Here is a 23,493-nt window from a genome sequence, read left to right as displayed (position 1 = left end):
GGGAAGAAGCTTTCAGATGACTTCAGCCTCAGCCACCATCTGACTACATCTGTGTGAGAAACCTTAAGCCAGAAACACCGAGCTGTGCCTGTCAAGCACCAAAACTGTAAGAGAAAATAAATTGATGTTTTAAGCTACCAAGTTTTGGGGCAGCAACAGAAAACTGAAACTGACTTCAAAATAGTTTGAGGGTTTGTTAAAGATAAGGCATTCCACAGAAATTTTTAAGGAGGATCCTGAAGATGTCATGAAAAAAAATTTGAAATTCAGCTAATGTGTTTGAACAGGAATGATCATCAACAGATTTATTTATTAACATTTTCTATATTCCATTTATTCTATTGCATTTCATCCATTCTATTTATCTACTTCTTCAAAAAACATTTATTAACAGCTGCCTGTGTGCAGGGCACTACATGAGATACTGTGGAAAATAACTCTTTGTTAACTTAAATAAAATAATTTGCCTTTCTGAGTATTAAAATTCTATGAAAATGTTTAGTCTTCTTGAAGAAAGCATATTTCTTTTATAATGGGAAATAATGACTTTTGATAATTAAAAAAAAAAAAAACTAGAAGGCAAAAAAAAATGGAATTTGCAATGTAATTAATAAATCTCCAAATATTATTCTCCATATTTGCCTGTTTACCAAATTTGGTTCTTAGCAAAATAATCACCCACAGTGACAAAGAGTTATGTACCAAGACACTGATTGTGGCTGTGCAATTATTTATAATTACAAAACATTGTAAACAACTAATTGTCCAATAATAGCATAATGTTTAAATAATACATTATTATGATGGAATTTTAGGCACCTATTAAACTGCCTACTAATGGATACTATTTAATGACATGTCACATGTTCACAATACAGTAAGTGAAAAAAGTGGACAGCAAAATTATAGGTAAATATGATTGTATAAATAGTAATTTTTCAAACAAGCAAAAGTAGAGACTGAAAAGAAATGCTTTAAAATGTACATAGTTATTACTTGGAGATGGAGATATAGGTAATTTATTATTTTTTTAAAAAATTATTCTTTATACCTGTTGATTTTCTAATTCTGAACAATAAGTATGCACTCTAAAATGATTTAAAAAGTTATTATTTTAAGTTAAATCTTTAAATGGTGATGTGTATATGCTCTTTTAAGTATATTTTACTCAACTAAACAATTACTGAGTGCCTACTACACGTAAAACACTATGTTTTGTGGGGAGGGGAAGGGTCCTTAAAGGAAGACAAGATATTGTTACAGCCCTGAATTTGTTAATATCCAATCCAGAGATGTATCTTTTATGAAAAACAAAAGCCATGAAATAATAATGATATATTCAACAAACCCACCAGCCATTCCTTGGAAGGAAGGTTCGGCAATCTACCCAAGGAGGTGTCTCTATGAGTGGGGTCTGACTTGCCATCACATAACAACAACAAGTGCTTTGAGAGTATGTTTTATATCTCATTATAACATTTAGTACATTGACTATAATTATTTTTCTATGATTTAAGACTGTCTGTATATCCAAAGGATATTATAAGGCTCTCTAGTGGCACAATGGTGAAGGCATTGGGCTGCTAACCTGAAGGTCAGTGGTTCAAACTCCCCAGCCACTTTGGGGTAGGAAGATAAGTCAATCTACAAAGGTTTACAGCCTTGGAAACCCTATGAGAGTCGCTATGAGTCAGAATGAACTCAATGGTAGTGGGTATATCCAAAAGACCTTGCAGGTTATTTGGCATATGTTATACCAATTATCATTGAAGCGATTTCAACTCATGGTGACCCCATGTATGTTAAAGTAGAACTGTACTCTATAGAGCTTTCAATGGCTGATTTTTCAAAAACAGATTGCAGGTCTTTTCTTTTCCAGCTCTCAGTTCACAGCTGATAGTGTCAACAGCAACATTCAAGGACTCCTGGCACATATTAGATCCTTAATAAATAAATATTTGTTGAAAAGAGATAAAGGAAAAGGAGGAAAGGGAGGAAGGAAAGGGAGAAAAAGAAAGGAAGGAAGAAAAAGGCAAAGAGTTTTGTTTTGAGTTCAGAATGTTGTATAGCACTTAAGAAATAAAAATGAAATAATGTTGTAAAATATGATAATTACCATTTATCACAAAAATATGGTATATATTTGAATTAATAGGTTTTCTTTTGTTGTTGTCAAGTTTAGTGTGGCACAGTAATGAAAATGACAGGCTACTTCCATGAATTAAGAAAAACTTTTCTATAATGTAATAATAAGGCTCATCATTATTAGAGAGTTTAAGGTATTAAAGGAGCTCTGCTAGCATAGTGCTCAAGGCATTTAACTGCTAACCAGAAGGCTGGTGGGTCAGACCCACCAGCCACTCCTTAAGGAAGGTTGGGCAATCTACTTCTGTAGAGATATTGCCTCAGAAACCCAAGGAGGTGTCGCTATGAGTCAGGTCTGACTCGATGGCACATAACAACAACAACAAAGTCTATGGAGAGATTATTTTTCTAAATCCTTGTACATATGAAAAATTTCTTAAGAATATATTATTGTAAAAATATTCTGAGAAATTAGCATTGTGATTTACCTTTTAAAAAGATTAAAACACTTTTTAACAATAACAAAAGTGAAAAGATTTATAATGATTATATTAGTATTGGTTTATCAATGCTCTGTTTAAAAAGAAAAATATATTTTTGGACATTACATTCTGAATGCAGGCTTCAGTTAGCTTCTTGTCTATATTCAGTATTCAATTTCATGAATATTATATTAAAATAGTGAATAATTTTTTGTACAGTCTTAATGGTTCTATATTTGCCATATTTTCATATTGTTGTTGTTGTTGTTATGTACAATACACACACACACACACACACACACATACACACATATATAGGATCTATCTATCTATCTATCTCTCTATCTATCTCTCTATCTATCTGTCTATCTATAGCAGGCAGCAAAATTCTCCTAAAAGGCTTTAAAGCTAATTTAAACCAGGCATGGTTGGAAATAGATTAGTAAGGAGCAAATATCTCAGTGATGGCAAATATGTGACAGTAGCTAGAGTCTGAATGTGATACAGATGCCACTCATTTAGTAGAAATCTCATTAAATTTTATACTTAGCTGTAATGATTCAGTGTCAGATGGGCAGTAATTTGGGAAGTACACCCCCTACTCCCAGGGACAGTGCTATTAAGGAGGATTGTTAAATTAAATATTTTACTTGAAAATACCTAATTTAGAAAAATGGATACAGTCTGTCATTTCTTTGTAATCAGGATGGATGAGTAAATGACAGACTGCAAAGGCCTTGAACATAAGCTATATTCTCATGAATTCAATCCATGCTTAATCAAAGGCCCTTTAGGACTGCTCTTAGGCCTACACATTCCTCTGACCTAATGTTCAGTGAGACAAATTTATTCTCTTGAGAAGACATTGCATTTTAAAGCTGAAAAATTAATAGAATATATATTTGTTTATAGCTCTAAATCTATTATTATTATTATGCTGGAGACATGAAATAAACACCTTCACAGAATAATTAAGCAATATGATACAGTCTTGGAAATTTTGAGTTAATTGGGGTCATCTATTTCCACCTTATCATTTTTCAGATGAGGGAGTAGTACTTGACAGAAGAGTTCCTCCTCCTAGGGGGAAAAATAAAGACCAAAGAATTTGCTTGTTTTGGGTGGAATAAGAGTTGAAACAGGTAGGTTTTAATCTAGACAACAAATAGAGGGGTATTTCTGATTTAAACAAATCATGATAAATTAACAAGATACTGATCTTTTGTGAAATTATTGTTGATTCTCTTTGTGGACAACTACTAGAGATGACAGGCTTTGGAGTTCTGGTGAGTTTATTCCCCTAATCCACATGAGGAATCATTCTTAAGAACATTTTCCTTATACTGAAACTGATTCACCCCAGTGAATAATCTTTCTGGCTCTCTCTCACCTAGAAAATGTCATATTCTCTGCCTAATTCTGAAACCTACTGATTCAAGAAATATACCTATTGCTATATGTTATTTTTTTTGTATAAATCTACAAATAAAAACAATGTCTGTTTTTATTTGTTTTTGGTTTTGGGGACTTTCTTACTATTTATCTCACAGAAGTTTTAAGAGGAATATTAAATTTACTGGGATTCAAAACATGAAACAGGTCTTTGCTTTAAACACATAAAAACTAAAAAGAAAGCCTTGAATCCAAATATGTCATGGTACCTTAAATTAATTCTATATTATTTCTATAAATACTTCTTGGAATGGACTCCTTTTACTTCCAAAAGCATGCATGAATATGATGGAGAGAAAAGGAAAGCAAGGGTAGTATTCATTTACAGAAGAAAAGTCCCAAGTCTTTCTAAGTGAAGAGGAGGTTTTGCTACTGTCTAGGTGGTTGGGTCAATGCAGAGAAATAAAGTCACTAAGGCAAGCCCCATAGAGCCTTTTGAATTTTAATAATCTAGTTTAATCTTCTATGATGAAGCATCGAGTACAAAGACACTTTGTTTAGATCCAATTAAAAAGGCCACATGTAAATAATGTGACTAGATTTTATTTGTATAGTGCATACTAATACATATTAATGACTGTTCTGTGATATTTTCACTTGAAAATAGAATTATGGAGAACTATGGTAAAATTTTATTTAGGAAGAGAGACATCACTGATGGTCTTTTGACATAATGGGATGGATAAGTTAAACTTCACATACACAACAAACTTCACATGAAAAAAACAAACAAACAAACTGCCATCGAGTTGGTTCTAGCTCATAGCAATCCCCAGTGGGTATCCAAGACTGTATATCTTTACAGAAGTAGATTGTCTCATCTTCTACCAATGAAGCAGTTGCTGGGTTTGAACCACCAACCTTCTGGTTAGCAGCCAAATGCCTCACTCAATATGTCACCAGAGCTCGGTATCATTTTATGTCATTTTGCCTTCTTTACCTTCCCCTCAAATACTTTCTTCCCATCATTATCTTCCTCATGAAGTCTAGAGGACTTTAGATTTGTTTACTCTTCACCAACCTAATTAAAATGACCTTTTCCTCCTGTTCTCAATGCCATGAAGAACACCAACTCTTTTAGCATGGTCTGTAAAGGATGAAGATGAGAACTAAACAGTTCTAATTACTTTTTTAAAGTAGTTATGATGTCTTCAATTCATTTGGGAAACTTCAAAATTTATTCTTTCCATCATCCCTCTAATCTATCTATCAATCTATCTATCTATCATCTATCTATCTATCTATCATTTATCTAACCTGACCCTTCAGTATAAAACTCTTTTCCCTCTTCTCTTTGCTGATTTAACATCTGTCCAGCCTTTGACTTTTGAGTCTGCTGAAGTTCATTTCCTTGGAGGAGATTTCTTTGACTGCTTTACTTATGTAAAATCTCTCTATTATATGTATTCATATTACCATATATCTCTCATCCATAGCTGAAATGACAGTTTAAACTTTCTATTTATTTTGTGTGATTATTTTATTAATGGTTGCTTTAATTTTTGGATTATAGATATAGAAGGGTAGGGATCATGCCTGTAATTTGCTCAGGTTTGTATCCCTAGTGCTTAGCACAGTGCTTGTTACACAGTGTATTATCCAGGGCTTTGAACCAGTTCTTCCTGGTTCAGTTATGGCTGACAAAGCAAAACTGGAATGGATTTGAATTTGTAAATTGAAGTGTACAGGAATGATAACTGGAATGGGAAAAATTATGTGTGGACACTCTGCTAGAAACTTAATCTCTGTCCTAGAAAACAAAGGTAGCATGCACATTATATAGCTATAGCTATTTAATCTCTTGATTGGCAAAATTGCAAACAAGGTGCCAAGCTCAAAGATGGCAGGACACTGTGTCACTCTGAATGTATGTCACTTTCCACCCTTCTGGTAATAATCCAATCTCTTACATCAAGCTCCTGAAAGGGCTCACTATGCCTCTTCTGAGTTTCTCATTCCAGGGCTTAAACGCATAGTTTTTCCTCTTCTGGTTATTATTCTGGTACATCCAGTGTATAAATTAAGATTTGTTCCACTTTTGCTGTGTTGGTCATGCCTGAACTAATTCCAAATGGTGTGAAGTCCTGGTGTTATCAATATAGATTTGTAATAAACAAATGAATGAATAATTCTAATTAACTTAACAAGCTAGTAGAGATGCTGAGTTAGTTTTTGTACACATTGTCACTTTTGACCAATTAAAATGAGATGAAGTGATATATTTTTATAAAATAAATTTTATTCTGAAGGAAGACTGTATTATTATTATTATTTAAATAACTTTAATGGCTTCTAATTAAAGATGCTTTCCCATTTTAGTAAAGTGCTGTTAAATAGTTACTTACTGTCCATGGTAAGAAGATCAGATTTTATTCTGAGTAGGATGGGCAGTCATTGGATAACATATGAGAAAAGTTAAAAGAAAGAAGTCATTAAAAACCATAGGCCCAAAGTGGGATGCAAGCCCTCAAAGACTATAGAAGGGTTTGGAGAAAATCTCTTTAAATCATTAAAAATGAATGCATCTTTTTCATTGCAAAAATGTTTTGGTAGCAAATGTGAATTGTAATGTTTAGTAAATCACTTTTCCATTTTTTTTCCTTATTGTTGTTGCTTATTGTTTTTTTCATAATGTTGTTGCTAACTAGATGTCAGTATGATTTCAAGGACAGTGGTAGTCTCTGAGGATCCTTTGTATACTGGTCTCTTACAATTTTATCTAGAGTATGATGATTCATCTACTTGAATTGTAAGAAAAAATAAAAATACTATCACCCCTTCCCCATGCCATTTCTATAAAATTGGAATTTAGTGACATTAGTCCTGATAAGTATAATTTGTGAACATTTGACTGTCATTAGAATACTGAACTCTGAATCCTTGGGTTCGGTATGACCATTGAATTTTGAACTAAAATGATTTGTGCCATTTTTGGTTGAAGCATTTAATTGCCAGAGACCTGACAGATAATCATGTCTAAAACCTACTTTTATGCGAAACATATAAATAAATTGGGAAGTCATGTTCCATGTATTTGTATGAATATCCCACATTAAAGTTTTAAACTATATAGAGAATTCCAAATGTTTATTTTCCTTTTTAGAAAAAATACAAACACTTTCCTGTCAATTATCACAAACTTCAGTTGAAGGGAAAATTAACCAACAATTCCAAGTACTGATGTAGGCACAGATATTTAATGTAGCTTTACATGAGTTGAAGTTGTACACACTTTATATATTCCAATATAAAAGTAATATTGTCCATCCATCGAAGATGATCTTTCTGAAATGGAAAATAGACATTTGAGGCTCTAATGTACAAATTGTTAAGAAAATTTTTAAAATTCAACTTGTTTATTTTAAACCTCAAGCAACCCAGATGCTATCTTGAAATTAAATTATTAAACTAGTATTACAGAAATTCTAAGAACAGATGAGTAAAAAGAAATCCTGTAGGAATATACCATATGGGGTGCTAAAATATGCAAGGCACCATGTTTCTGCAAAGCTTTCTATAAATCCAGTATTGGGTTTATTGTGTATGACTCATTATAATTTCACAATGCAAATTATGATATAGAAAATAATCTATGGCTGTGTGGATTTTTTTAATTTGTTCAATCTTACTATTCATTTATAAATAGTTTATAGACATTCCCGTGACCAGCTTTCAGAAACATACCACAAAGTGAATTTGGAATAATTATTTCCAATGGCACAGTAAGAAAACACATTTATAATGCTGTTTTCTTTATGACAAGTGCATCCTTGACAATATGATGGACACTTTTTAAAATATTTTTTCTAAGGTACACATTTGGACTTGTTTATCTAGATTTTCTTCCATGATTTTCCTTAATACCAATAACATGTGATACTAGATATCTTTTTGGATCTAGGGACAAATATCATGTTCATGGAAAATAACAGAAGTTGACAAACACATATTTGGGACCATTAATTTTATATTTTAACTAAGTGAGCAAATCAGTAGTCCCCTGAGAGCTGAGAATGAATATTACTCCCCAAGTGTTAACTTACTGGGGAATGGCTTAGATATAATGGAGAAAGAACTGTGTTTTTTTGATGACTGCTTATGCTCTGAGGGTTTTGCTATACAACTCTAGGAAGACATTTTCCGCTATGCAATGTGCCATTAAAGCTGAGCCAAACTGAAAGATGACTGCTGTCATGTGGTGACAGTGAACTTGGTACAATCCTGATGCCACCATCTAACTCATTTGGAGAAATTGGGACAATAGGCTCTTGCAGAAGCACTTAACTAGAGCAGTCCTGGAGCTTGGCTAATTTGTAACAGATGTTCCATATAATGAATGGATTGCAGGGAGAACGTCTGTAATGCAGACTATCTTGTTCAGTGGGGTATGATCAATGCTACTTATTAGCTTGACTTAACATTCTGTGAGCTGAAGTTATGAGGCAAATATGTGAGCTTTGATTTACTGATACAGATCAGGTGATAAATGCCTTTTTGCAACAGTGATTAGGTATTTCAAATGAAGTTTACTAATATTTCTTGAATTGGCATGAAAGATATAATTACGTGAACCAATAACCTTCTGAAAAAACATGTAATTCAAAGAGACTTGTTTTATGCTATACTTTTCTGTGATTAATGAACACTAAAATTAACCAAATCAGAATGCTGACAAGTGAGAATGCTGACACTTTGGTATAGATGATTAACTTACATTGTTTGCAAAAAAAAAAAAAAAATTCTTCTGCTGGAGATTTTATACTTTTGACCTAGAATGTTTTAAACTCTAAGATATAATTTCACACGAACTTGAAAAATCACTCATGCTACTTGGCTTCAATTTTTTTAGTGTAAGTATTTTATGTGCCTAAGCCATTTCATAACTGCTTTCAAACTCATTTGTGCCCTTGGTGATATTTAGAAAGGCTTTCTGTTCTTTGTTTTTAATTCTTACATTTCTTCATAGCCAACTAAACAGAAGGTATAATTAAGTCCGTCATAGGACTCCATATTTATAAAATCCATATTTATGCTTTAAAAATATTGAATGTTATGATATAACTCAATTTTATAATATATATTTGGTACCTATTATATGTGATATTAAGCTGGTGATCATTAACTATGTAAACAGAGATGATTGTCCTTGATATGAAAGCAATACTCTTAAAACTATGACCTCTTTATTATAAATAACCTAGATTGATTGTCTACAGATCTTACGTAGAATAAAATGTAATATGTATATTTAATTTTTCTTTTACTCAGCTCATATCTTCTCAGTAAGTCAGTGTACTTGTATTTTAAGCATTTCAGTGTTTATTTCACATGGGAAATTCCCTTGCACTCTAAGATAGACATTGCTTTTTGCTCAAGGATTGATGTCCTCACAATGGAATAATCAATGCATAGAAAGATATGCTAATATATGGAACCTGATTTAGGAAATTGACTCAAGATTCCACTGAGTCAGTTAAATGAATATACTGAGAAGTACCTGATGCTAATTTACAGTTTATCCCAATGACAGTAAACTGGCGGAAAACACAAATATGCCAAATCAATCAACATGCCAATTTGACTCTTGAGGAAAGAGAGTCTGAGTAAATGCTCCCAATTACCTTTAGAGAGTGTATCATCAAATTATAACTGAATAAAATGGGCAGAATAATTAAAATGCTGTATTTCAGTAAATGAATAAGTAGTATCACGTGTTGGAGAAATATAAGGCACTGTCTTGCCCATACATACCATGAAGAACTATGATTTAACTCTTAGGGACATGGAAATTCTTCCCAGAGTTAAGAATATATATATAACAAATAGCGACCATTACTGAGAAGCATTCTATCATTGGAATCTTTAAAAATTCCCTTATTCAGCCTATGAATTAAATGTGATTACCCTCATTTTACTTATGAGGAGAAAAAGGTCAAGAGAGCTAAAATGACTTGCCCATGGTTATTCAGCTAGTTCCAGGGTGAGATTCAAATTCCAGAGTGGGTCATTTTATAATCTATACTGTGTTGGTTGGGTAAAAAGATTACTATGATGAACATTTTTAAAAATCTGAGTCATTTTTTAAATTGGGCTTTTGAGATTCAACTAACATTTAGTGAGCACCAGCTATGAAGTAGGTCTAATAAGAAGAATTTTAATTTCCCAAAGATTTTGTTCTTCAGTGCAGCACAAATAATGCAAAACTGTCCCCTCCCATTTTGACATTACACACTTTTATCTTCTCACTCCAATATATAACCTTCCAGCTCTCCCTTTTGTATCTCATCTTGTCAGTGCCTGCTGACTTTGAATCTCATAGAGGTTATTTGCTATTTCATTTGAATTGTTTTTCCAAAGCTAGAAATTATATTCTTCCTCACTATCTTAATTTTTCCATATCTCAGCAATGATTCACAAGTTGTCAACAGGTCTTCATTCTCTGCTGAGAATTTGCACTTTCATCCCTGCTATACTGAATCAGAATCTACATTTTAATAAGATCCCTAGGTGATTCATATAGATCTCATAGATCTGGGGATCTTACTGAGTGTAGCTTCTGGTTAGCAGTCAAATGCCTTAGGCACTATGCCACCAGAGCTCCTATAGTTGAGATGGAAATACAAATTCTTAGCAGGGGGTAGGACTGGAATGAATCAGTTCAAGACCCTGCTTTTCAAACGTGAAACAACCTGCTGCGATGGAGTCAACTCCAACTCATAATGACTATAGGACAAAGTAGAACTGCCCCAGAGGCTTTCAAAGCTGTAAATCTTCACAGATGCTGATTGTCTCATCTTTCTTCTGTGAAGAGGCTGGTGGGTTTAGAACCACTAGTGTTTTGCTTAGCAGCTGAATGCTTTAAACATTATACCACCAGAGCTCTTTTCAAAAGAAAAAAGCTACTGATACACTCAATCAATAATATAGAGGGGAGATCCATGTATTCATGACCTTCACATTTATATATATATATATATATGTCAAATTAGATTTCTCCCATACATGCTAAACAATAATGTCTACACATTTTAGTTTTCAAAAATGAAAAAAGAGAAGTGTATAGTTGAAAGTTTTTACCAAAAGCAAGTCAATTAGTCTTATTTTCAGTAACAGATAACATGTGATGTTCAGTTTTTTTCTTACTCTTTCACCTAAGTTGATCTAACTCATTAGAGAGCTAATTGTCTTTACAATTCCAAATAAAGGAGTACTTAGTGAAACAGAGACATTACCTTTGCCAGGTGTTACTGGAAGGACAAAATTGAATCTGCAGTAAAATGCAGCAGACGTTTCTTTTAAGCAATGCTAATTTTTTTCTCTCCACGGGTTTTGTATTGTTCAGTGAAGTATCATTCAGAGTCCAGACTACAAGCTGTACGATATTCCCCAAAATGAGAAAAATATTAAAAGTTAAGTATTTACAAAGATAGGTTGAAATAAAACAAGATTTTGTAAAGACTAAAGTGAACTTACCAATTTGTACTGGTTTTCCTTAGAGTTGTGATAGGCCTTTGGGCTGACTTCAGCAAAACTTCTGTTTGGTGCTAGGTTCTTGAGGACTACATTTGGGTTATCACTAAAGGGCCACAGAGTATGTATATGCCCTACGAGACTGTGTATTCTTTGTCTCCTCATAGGAAAAAAAAAAAAAATTGCTACTTCATAAAAAGCTCTGGTAGCCACTCATTCGGAAGGAAGATGGAGCAATCTACTTCCATACTGACACTGCTTTGGAAACCCAAAGAGGGGTCGCTATGAGTCAGGTCCGACTCGATGGCATATAATAACAACAACAACAACAACTCCATAAAAACCAAAACCAAACCAAACTCACTGCTGTCAAGTCACATCTGACTCATAGCCACCCCTCCTTGGGTTTCTGAGGCAGTATCGCTACGGAAGTCGATTGCCCAACCTTCCTTCTGAGGAGTGGCTGGCAGATTTGAACCACCAGCCTTCTGGTTAGCAGTCAAGTGCCTTTGGCACTAGGCCACCAGAGCTCCCACTCCATAAAAAAAGAAGCGGTAAAACAATCTAGGTGACAGTCACAGAAAACAGAATACACTCAAGAAAACAAAAAGGTCACATTTTAGAAGGGACTGGTGGTTCTGGTCAGCAGTCAAATGCCTTAGGCACATGCCACCAGAGCTCCTGTGTTTATCCAAGGTATACAAAAATTGAATAAATGAATGATTTTTCCAAACAATTCAAACAAACAAATGAACAGACAGATAAAATGTTCTTCCAATACTTTGCCTAAATGATACAGGTGAGTTTATGAACATCCTTCTTAGCAGTAAACATAAAGACCATTTTTGCTTTCTTTTGTTTTTTTATGTCTTTGGTATAATTTGAGGAGTCTTGGTAGCTCAGTGGTTAAGCACTCTATGGCTAACCAAATGGTCAGTGGTTTGATCCCACCACCTGCTCCACAGAAGAAAGATGTGCCAGTCTGCTTCTGTAAAGATTAAAAGCCTTGGGGACCCTATGGGGCAGTCTGTCCTATAGGGTTATGATGTGTCTAAATCAACTCAATGGCAATGGGTTTGGTTTTGGTGGTAAAATTTGTTCATAGTTGGCAAAAAACAATGAATTAAAGAGTTGGAAGAACAGCAACAGCAATTGGAATGAAGATCAGAAGCTTTTAAACCAATTGGGAGTTTCACCCTTGTCTCATAATTATGATGAACAGAAAAAATTTTACAATGAGAGAGTAAGGAAAGATCATGTAAAAATAAGTCTATTAATTTTTGGGGTGCTTAATATTCCTGGAAACATTTTTTTCTAGGAGTGATTCTTTTCTACCAAAATCCAGCATGTCTAGATAGAAAGCCCCCACAAGATGTCCTGGGAAAATAGCCATTAGAATTTGGTATTTTATGTGATTGGAGACATGGAGATCAGAAGGAGTTCTGAGTTGTCAGTAATCCTACTGGTCATTTAGGCCAATATAATAAGCTAGAAAATAGTGACCAATAACGTTTGAGTCTCAGCCATGTGGTCATACTAGATAACGTAATTAGAGGACCAGAGATTTTGAAACCTATCCTTAGAAGTAGGTGGGAGTGAAAAAGCGCTGTATTTGAAAGATGTACTTTCCTTTTCTTTCTAAGCTTTGCAAATGACTACTTTTTTTTAAGATCTAGCCTGTACCTTATCTCCTTGATAAAGATTATCTTCTCCCAGGCAAAGCTTGTTATCCCATTTCCCGGTTTCCTATAGTCTGACTCCCACCCTCCCTGACTCCCTTCCTCTTTTCCTTCTTTCCACAAATACTTATTAATATTTGTCAGGAACTTTAATGTTTCAGGAACTAAGTTGTATTCAGGGGATATGATGATGAAATACATGGAAAAAAAAATCTGACAGTGAGTATTGGAAGCACTGTATAGCAGTTAAAATTGCTGGCTTTGGGGTCAGTCTGCTTAAATTCTCTTCACCATTATTCCACTTATTAGTGTGACATTCAATACGTTCTCAGCAGGGCTTAGTTTCCTTATCTGAAAATTCTGACTAAACATAGTACTTTTCTCATGTGGTTCATATGCTAAATGGATAAAGTGAAATAGTTTATATAGAGCATTTAGCACAGTGCCTGGCATATAAAAAGTACTTATTAAATCTTAAGGAGCTCTGGTGGTGCAGTGGTTAAGGCATTTGGCTGCTAAATAAAATGTTGATGGTTTGAATTCAACATTTCAGAGGAAGGTGAGGCAGTGTGCTTCCATGAAGTATACAGCCTTGGAAACTCTATGGGTGTCACTATGAATTGGAATCCACTTGATGGCAGTGAGTTTGGTTGGTTTTAAAAAATGTTAGCTGTTTTTATTATTATTAATGGAATTTGTGGTTGGGAAGGGAAGCAAAATGTGCCACTCATACATCTGTAACAGCACTTCTAGTATCGTATCATAAGAAGAAATATTCCTTCATATTGGGGACATTGGTTGTTCACAGTTAGCTAATTCTTCACAGAATACCTGACACATATTATGTGCTCCATGGATGTCTGATGAGTTAAATGAATGAAAGGAAGACAAGATAAATTAACATTAAGTAATCTTCTCAAAGCTACATAATTAGTAAGAACTTGTGATGAACAAAGATCTACTTGACTTTAAAGGGCATAATTTTCTTAAGACACTGCACAGTCTTAAGTAAATGGTATTACTTGCATTTCCTGAACCTACTCTAATTTGGTTAGTACCTCTACCATTCCACTGAACTAGCCCCTTTCAAGGTCATCATTTACTTCCAAGTTGCTTAATCCTGTGGCGTATATATGTTGGTACATATGGGCTCTTATTTTACCTGCATTTGCCATTGTAACCCACTTTTTCCTTCATAAAATTCTCTTCTTTGTGTCTATGACTTGATTTACTTGGCTTTCTTTCTAGCAGCAATATCTCTCTAGCAGATACTTCCCAATATATTTTGCAGATTCCTCCTGCTCTTCAACATTAGTGTTTCCCAGATGTTTTCCATTTTGAACCTTCTTCTCTTCTCAGTTTTCACATACCCACCAAAACCAAACTCATTGCCTTTGAGTAGATTCCAACTTATAGCAACCCCATAAGATAAAGTAGAACTGTCCCATAGCATTTCCAACACTGAAATCTTTATGGAAGCAGGCTGCCACATCTTTTTTCCATGCATTTGAACCACCAACCTTTTGGTTAGCCACCAAATGCTTAACTATTGAGCTACCAAGTGTCCTTAGTACATATACTCTCCCTGTATTCTCATTCTCACCTGACCTTATACGCTGATGGTACTCAAACATACTTCTCAATGCCTGTATTTCTCTCCTGAGCTCTTAAGTGTTACTTGTTCATCTTGAATCCACTTCTCTCCCTATGTTCTGATGACAGTAAATCCCTGGGATACAAACATTCAACTTATGGACAATGTGTATTTGCCTGTTAATGTTTTGTGAATTTTCCCTCCTTTGAATAATTGAACCAACTCTACTTGCAACACATTTTTCACCACATTCACTTCCACTTGCTGCACATGCAGCTTTTAAATCATTAAAAAGGTTTTGCCTTTTCTTGCATTAAAACCTCGCTGCCATAGAGTCAATTCTGACTCACAGTGACACTGGAGGACAGAGTAGAACTGCTCCATAGGGTTTGCAATGCTGTATATCTTTACAGAAACACATTGCCTCACCTTTTTCTCACAGAGAAACTGGTGGGTTTGGACTGCTGACCTTTTCGTTAGCAGCTCAATGCCTTAATCACTATGCCACAGAGGTAATTTCTTGCACTAAAATCAAAACCAAAACCAGAAAATCTCTGGTGACACTATACCACCAGAGCTCCGTCTTACACTAAAGTAAGGCTAAAAAAGAACCAAATGCACCTGTTCCAATTTATGGATAAATTTGACTTAGGAACAAATCTTGTTTGTAGCTGGGGGACTTCCTGTACATGTAAAGCATGTTGTTGTTATGTGCCGTGGAGTTGGACCCGACTCATAGTGACCCCTCCTTGGGTTTCCGAGGCAGTATCACTACGGAAGTAGATTGCCCCATCTTCCTTCCGAGGAGTGGCTGGTGGGTTTGAACCGCCAGCCTTCTGATTAGCAGTCAAAAGCCTTAGGCACTATGCCACCAGAGCTCCCATAATCATTTATTAATAGAATACTCATATGATTTATCATCTAAACAAAGGCAATTCTGAGAGTGAAAGCGGTCTGGCTAATAATGTTTTAGCACACCAAATATAAATTAAAACTGTATTGTTTTACCCAGAATGTATGGTCTCCCTCCTATTGACCATTCAAGAAAGCATTAGAACTGGCAATTCTCTTCTCACTTTCCATGTCCAGTGGACCACCAACTCCTGCAGATTATATTTTTTCCTTCCAACTCTTGAATATTCACACTTCTTTCTATTTCCATTATCACTTCCTTATTTTAGACCCTGTGGTGAGTGCCTAAGGCAAATTTGACTGCTAACCAGAAGGCTGACGGTTCAAACCCACCAGCCACTCCTTGGAAAGAAGGTTGGGCTATCTACTTCCATAGTGATACTGCCTTGGAAACCCAGGGAGGAGTTGCTATGAGTAGAATCTGACTCAACAGCAAAGAGTTGTTTTTTTGTTTTTGCTTTTTTTAAATCAGGATTGCTGCCATGGCATCCCATTTGCTTTATTAGCAAACTTCTTGTCTCACTTAACTCCAAACACTGTCTGTAGCTTCCAGAATGATCTTTGTAAAGTGGGTATCTGATTATGTCACTTTCATGTTGTGATACTTTGATGATCTCTATCACTCTTGGGATAAAAGACAAATTCCTTCCCATGGCTTTAGAAGACACTTATCCTAGATTTCATCTCTCACCTTTCCTCACTCTCATACTGTAGCACTGTCCTGTGTGTGTAGTCAGCAATAACTAAATATTGGATGAAATAACCTCAAAAGCCATAAAATTATTTCAACAAGTTTACACAAACATGCTTCTAGCAGCTACTCAATATTTCTTAAATGACTGAAATATAACAAGTTAAGTCTCCATCAACTGGCTATCTATAGGAAATGACAATTGATTTGTTTGTATTTTATTAGCAGCTGTAGGAAACCAAACTGACTTCCATCGACTTGATTAGACTCACAACGACCCCTCCTTGGGTTTCCAAGGTGGTATCTCTACTGAAGTAGATTGTCCAATCTTCCTTCCAAGGCGTGGCTGGTGGGTTTGAATCACCAGCCTTCTGGTTAGCAGTCAAATGCCTTAGGCACTATGCCACCAGAGCTCCCCAGCAGCTATACATGCATGTAAACTACTTCTATTATTTTTGCCAGTCAGATCATTTCATTCAAATATCACTTCAAGTAGCTAAACTAGGTGTACTGCAGGAAATCCAAAATATATGATTGTTAAAACTGTGACTTTTCAGTCATTGTTAGAGAGTTTATTATCTTGAAAACTTTAATAGTATTAGTACAAGGGCTTTATATTTTCATTTTACAATGGGCCCCACAGATCATGTACCAAATCCTGTAGCTTTGTTTAAGTTTTCTCCTAACTTCTCACTCCCCTATACGACCGAAAGATAGATACCCAGAGGAATTTGTTTGGTGTTACTCATTATGCTTTTAATGGTCACTGTCAAATTAGTGGCCATAGAGCTCCACGTAGGCCTAAGACTTTGGCTTCTTCATCTTTCCATTCTAAGTGCAAAGCACAGTACTTCATACAAAGTAGGTGCTCAATTAATGGGTGAGTGAATAAATGAATACTAAATTATCAACAAATTCTTGTTGACTTATTTCATTGATAAAATCATTTAATTTTTAATGATTTTAGCTTTGCAACGAAAAGTAACTAAATGGATTGAAAGAAAGACAAACAATTAAAGAAAAAGAATGTTTCTTGGAAAGAATAAATGAACTGAATTGATTGGAAAGGTTCAAGCAAGTAAGACAGAAAGACAGGTGAACTCCACGCCAGAAATACAAGTGATGGGTGAGGATGGGGGTGGATGGTTAAAAGCAATTAGATGTCTTTCAATATGTTATATCCTGAGGTGAATTCATTTTTCTCAAATTCAGTTTAATATACATCAGATTAATCATCAAGTTGTAGTTTAAGAAATGAAAAATCTTATTCAAGTTTAGGGAAAGTAGAGCATATGGGCTGTGAATTCAGAGGATCCAAAAGATTATTGATTCTTCTTGGGCTAGCCCAAGAGTTTCTTGACTTATTGTTTTGTATCATGAAGCAGAGAAATAAGAAGAAAGAAGGTGTGTTCAAAAGTGAGTTTTTATTTGCTTCTTCTGTCTCTGCAAGATAGATGGAGCTGATGTCTTGGCCCTTAGTTAATCTTGCTTGGCTAAGCACAGTTTTGGTCTTTAAATCATGACAATTTCCTATCCATGAAATTGCTCTGAGAAATATATTTCTGACATTAGTTTCCATAAAATAAAATAACAAAAAAACAATGCTTCTTTCCCTGGAGTTTTTTATATTGTTTTGCTTCTCACACTCATCATAGAATGCCATCATAGAATGCTCTGAGTTTACAAAGCCACAAATGGAGAAATGGGAGAAAGAAGAACAGCAGAGTATAACTATCTTGAATTTTTTTTCTGAAAGCCAACATTAAAAGCACCATACTTCTTTGGAGTATCAGTTCTTTTAAAACTGTGAGGTTACCTCTTAATGGTCTCTCTCTGTTTCCTGGGATAGCATGATCTTTAAAGATGTTTCCTATAGCATTGTGTAGCCTTAGTTTCTCTATGGTTGCCGTATCACACTTGCATAAGAGACTAAAATTGTGCACAGATGCTCAGGTGTGGCTTTAATTTTCATTTTCATTCCAGCAAAATAATTTCTTCTAACATATTCATTACTTCTATTATGGTTCTCCAAATTATGCATGGTGCTGTTATAATGCTGGTTCACTGAATATTAAATATGTGAAAGCAAGTGATTTTATGCTTCAGATAATGATTTATGGGAAAATTCAATTTTTAGAGGATGATAGCGGTGGCATAGAGGTGAATAATAGCACGATGTTCACAGGCAAAATAAAACAATGGTGGAACCAAGTATTTTGGTGTAAGTAAAGTCTAAAAGTAGTGAGTGAGGAGAGTGTTAGGGAGCATTATTAGTCAGGGACACTCAGATTCAAAATAGGTAATGATGAGATCATGGGGACAAAGACCCGAGCTCCAATTTAGTGTGCTTATGGGACCAGTTGAAGAGCTGCAGGATTTGATGAGATGCATAAAATAATTTCATACATGATCTTTAATGGGAAAGCAGACAATTAAAACACAGCTTCCTTTAATCTGGGAGAAAACAGATTTTTTTCCTTAAATATCTAGTGAAATAGAATGAGTAGGCATAGGAAAATATTTTTTTCCCACCCAAGTACATTCCTCATGTTCAACACTGAGCAAAGTGAATTGCTCAGACAATTTAATGATGGTATTCGACAAGAAGATGGATGGTGGAATCATCTTTGTTATTCCCATCACACATTTGGATACTGTGCTTTACAGATTCTACTGCTAGAATTGTGACCATCATTAGAAAAGTTCAGTCTAGAATTCTTGGCTTTGGTCCTGTAATTTGGACCATCATAGAATGCTCTGAGTTTACTAAGTCACAAATGGAGGAGTGAGAGAAAGGAGACTAGCAGAGAACAACTATCTTAAATTTTATTCTGGAAGCCAACATTAAAAACACCAATCTTCTAGAATGCAAGTTCCTTAAATCACCAGAAGCTGTTAACTTAAAATAAATAAATAAATATTAAAAAATAATAAAGAAGAAGTACTAGAATCCTTCGTTCAGTTTTTGAATCTGTCTAAGACTGATCAGGCAGAAGAGCCATTTTTGCTAATTTTAGAAAAGTAATGCAAATATATAACAGAAAATTGGCGACTTGATCAAACTCACTTCAGGCGAAGCCTGAGCTGAATGTTACATGAATATTCAAACAATAGCAACCTGTTTGAAATTGCTATTGAGTATATTTCCAAAATTTATGCATTCTATCATCTCCTAGGCATAAAGCCAAAGGCTGAAAGAGCAGAACATGAAAAAGCTGAACCTGAATTATGTTCTAAACCCTGTTGAGTTTAATTTTACTTACAAAGCAGAATGTTGGTTTGCCACTTAAATTTGCCCCTACAGCCCTGCAAAAATACCTAGTTTCTTGTTATCAGCCTCTAAATTGTGTTATTCATTTGGAAAGCTCCAATTTTGGGAGCATCATTGTAAATTACTAGGCAAGTGCTACACAATAAACACACATAATCTAAAATAGACCATAGCAGGAGAAGAAAGTAATTTTCCATAAATTTGACTGCAGTGTGGGGTTTGCAGTTCCATAAGCCTTGTAACTTCGGAAGGCACAAAGGACGTTTTTTAGCTAAATGGAATATTATGAGAGGAAGTGCATTTTTTGAAATTAGGGAAATACAGATACACATTCTTTATACAAATTTGGAGAAACGTTCAAATAGCCTCCTGAATAGAAACACACAAAATATGAGCAAACTGCCACTCATTCCAGATACACTCCTTCTTTTAAAAACGACATTTTATTGGGACCAACAATTCATACACTACCAAAAATCAATAAACTTTTGGAGACATACACTACTGAAACAAAGAAGTGATGCCTCATGTTCCCTTCATAAGGTTTTTATAACATTAATGAAGTCTTAAAAATTAAAACACTCTAGATGCATAAAAGATCAGTGAATCAAAAATATAAAAGTCCTCTTGTTGGGTTGTGAAATTTTAATTTCAGAGACTTCATGCAATAATCACAGCAGTAAAAATGCATTGTCTAAGATCAAAAAAGAAGAGGACACAAAGTGGGATTCTGGTAATGTTCTTCTTGTTACCTTGAATGGTAGTTACATGGTGTGTTTGCTTTGTGATTATTCATTGAGATGTACACATGTACACTTACAATGTGAATTTTTCTGTAGGTATATTGTACATTAGTAAAAAGGCAAAGGAAAGAAAGAACAAAAATACATGCTAGGATCTGCATCTCCCATAAGTGGGGATATTGTACTAAGGGAATGGGTGCTGAATTAATTAATCATTTGCTTAATTCATGTAAAACGTAGTTTCACAGAATCACAGAATTTGGTGGTACTGCTCATAGTTGGAGACCACTTAACTCGTTTCAGCATGGAGAGGCTGTGTTGACATTTTTAGACTTTTGAAAAATTCTTGTCACTTAGCAGTTATAAATGTCACCATCTTAGGCATGTGGTTTTTCTGTTTTTGGATGCAGACTTTAGAAGCTAGAGGAGGAAAAAATGTGTCTAGGGGTTCCACTAGCTTTGCTTTCAAAAATACACACACACACAGACACATATATATATACAAGCAAATTTTATCTCTGTAGTTCAAGTGTCTTAGAGGGTCAATTGTTTAAAATTTCTTATTGGCATAAAGTTGGTTAAGTATTGCATGACCACTTATTACTAAAAGTGTTTTGGACCCTGAAGTTGGATCTGTAGTTTTTGTCTTTCCTAAGGATCAGTTTTCTATGTAATCTTTTCAAAGCAAAAGGTTAAGCAAAAATGACATATATTGTAAAATTGAAAGTAAAATGCACAGTACTGATATACTCAACGTCCATTCATTTAAATTCCTTTGTATGATAATTTATGGTGATCATGTTTTCAGACTGCACTATTAGCATACTCACCCCTAACAAGAAGTTCTGCCTCATCTGACACACTGTCTGCTGTGGTCTGTACCCTGCAGCCATATCTCCCAGCATGCATCAGAAGGATGTTCCTGATCATTAAATCTGCAGAGGATGCTTGCTGAAAGAGGGATGAAGTGCCAGTTTAAAATGTTGCAAATCTGCCTAGTTCAAGGTGGTTTAAGGGGGGACTTTGCATATTCAGTAAAAGGGCCCATTTTTGGCCTTACAATTTTATATGACAACAATTCAGCAATCAACATGCCTTATTCAAAAGAACACATGAAAGTTATGTTTTCAACAATTGCTAATAGGGTTTGAACATTTAATATTGCATACAATGACTTATCAACTCAAATATTTAAGAAATATTTAAATATGCAAACACAAACTCAGATCTTTAAAAATATAGAAAAATATTCAGTAAGCAACAATTTATTGCTTTGCTATTCCATCAGGCCTACTTTTGTGGCAAGAAAATAGTGTTGAAAGGAATTGAGACTTGAGGGAAATTAATTCTGAGAAGATAGTAATCAAAAGATTATCTCATGTGGCTTTATTGAATGGCTCCTTTTGTAAATGCACTGTGGACAACAGAATGACAGTGTTCGGGTGAAAGATTGTTGCTCTCACAGCCATATGTCTTTACTTAACAAAGATTTATTCCTCCCATAACCACCATCATCAGGGAGCAGGGTCAGTCTGAATCTTTGTAAATCAATGCAGTTACAAAACACAAAGGAGGCCTAAAAACTTGATTCTTGTTGTGAGCAAGATGAGTAGAACATAGTTGAAGAATAACTGTAGTTAAGGAGATCAATAAGTATCAGGGAAGATATCTTTCAGATTTGTCATTCATGAGATCAGTGATAGTCCTACACTTTAGAATGTCTGGTACATACAAACCTTTCATTATTTAATCTCATCTGTCATTTACTCTATCAGGAAAGATAGATTTCCTTCATTTTGTATATGTGAGTTTCTGGGTTTACAGTTTACAACTCATGAGATTTTTTTTTTTTTTTTTTAGGTAATGATATAACAAACTTCCAATACTGCTTTCAGTTTCTTGCAATCAAAGAATTGACTGGAATGAGCGCAGATGAATGCAGCTTGAAATGATAGATGCAAAGAACTCAAAACTCTCCAACAATAGCTGAGCACATAAAAAAATATTTAATGCAAACCATAGAGAAGTGTCCCAGATTAGAGAGTTTTTATTGTTTGATGGAATGAAAGTGAGTTAGTTTTTTCATGAAAATGATGTATTTATCCTTAGAGGGCAGTATTTTGATGATTATTGAAGAGTTCAGTTGTTTGCCTTTATTTTGGAAGCAATCCAGTGGGTTATATGAAAATCAAGAAAGCAAGACTAGTTTATAGAAATACTTCAAATTCATTTCTTTCCCTTTTCATTGGAGTGGGAGGAAAGTCACTGTGATCTTTTTTATCTCTCAAATAATGTGTTTTTTTTTTCCAATTAGTTTTTTTTCTTTTTTAATTTTTATTGTAATTTGGGTGAAAGTTTACAGAGCAAATTCATTTTCCATACAACAGTTCACATACACTTTGTCTCATGACATTGGCTGCAATTTCCCACAATGCAACCACTCTCTTCCCAGTTCCTCCCCATAGTTAACTCTTCCCTGTGTCCTTTCCTCCTATGCACTCTTGCCCCACCCCCAAACTGTCTCCCTGTGCATACACAGTCCTTCTATTCAATCACTCAATTAATTTCTTAACTATGTACTATATTTTAGACTATTTCATTCTGGTATTCCAATTCCATTTCCTTTCTTTCCTGTTAGTCATATGATAGGAACTTCTAATGATCTTGAAGTTGTCTTTCATGAAATGATTAAGACATGGTCTGGTTTAGCCACTTACAAGGAAATGCTTCTTGGTGATGATGCATTAAAGTGCCGTAACAATTATTTCAAAGAATGTGATATTTGTCTAGTGGATATCTTGCACTGCTAATTTATTAAGGATAAATTGTTATTATTACACTCTAACAAAATTCATCTTCTCATTTCCACCAGACTCATATCTTTTAAGTCTGAAAAGGAAACAGAAACCCTTGAATGTATTAGGGGGGTAAAAACTATAAATACAAGTAATAATTCAGTTTCAAATCAACATAATTTAATGCTGTAGGAATGAGCTTCAACATATCTGCCATTTTAGTTAATGTGGGCCCACCTCAAGTGTAAAACACCATTTTGCCCACTGGCTTTCTTAGAAGTTCTCTTAATGTGGAGTTATTGTTGTTGTTGTTATTTGC

General features: G+C 34.6%; 1 protein-coding gene across 1 annotated transcript in view; it reads right to left on the bottom strand.

The window, feature by feature from the left end:
• CNTN5 (contactin 5) overlaps positions 1 to 23,493 on the bottom strand; it is a 799,637-nt gene that overhangs the window by 105,324 nt on the left and 670,820 nt on the right. Inside the window, exon 14 of the mRNA XM_007938106.1 lies at positions 21,210 to 21,330. Within this exon, the coding sequence (XP_007936297.1) occupies positions 21,210 to 21,330 (121 nt within the window). The remainder of the gene's footprint in view (positions 1 to 21,209; positions 21,331 to 23,493) is intronic.

The sequence above is a fragment of the Orycteropus afer genome, unplaced genomic scaffold (assembly GCF_000298275.1).
Source record: "Orycteropus afer afer isolate SDZICR_OR568_19922 unplaced genomic scaffold, OryAfe1.0 scaffold00047, whole genome shotgun sequence".
NCBI classification, from domain to species: domain Eukaryota; kingdom Metazoa; phylum Chordata; class Mammalia; order Tubulidentata; family Orycteropodidae; genus Orycteropus; species Orycteropus afer.
Note: the sequence above shows the minus strand (reverse complement) of the source record. Positions and strands in the feature narration are given on the sequence as shown.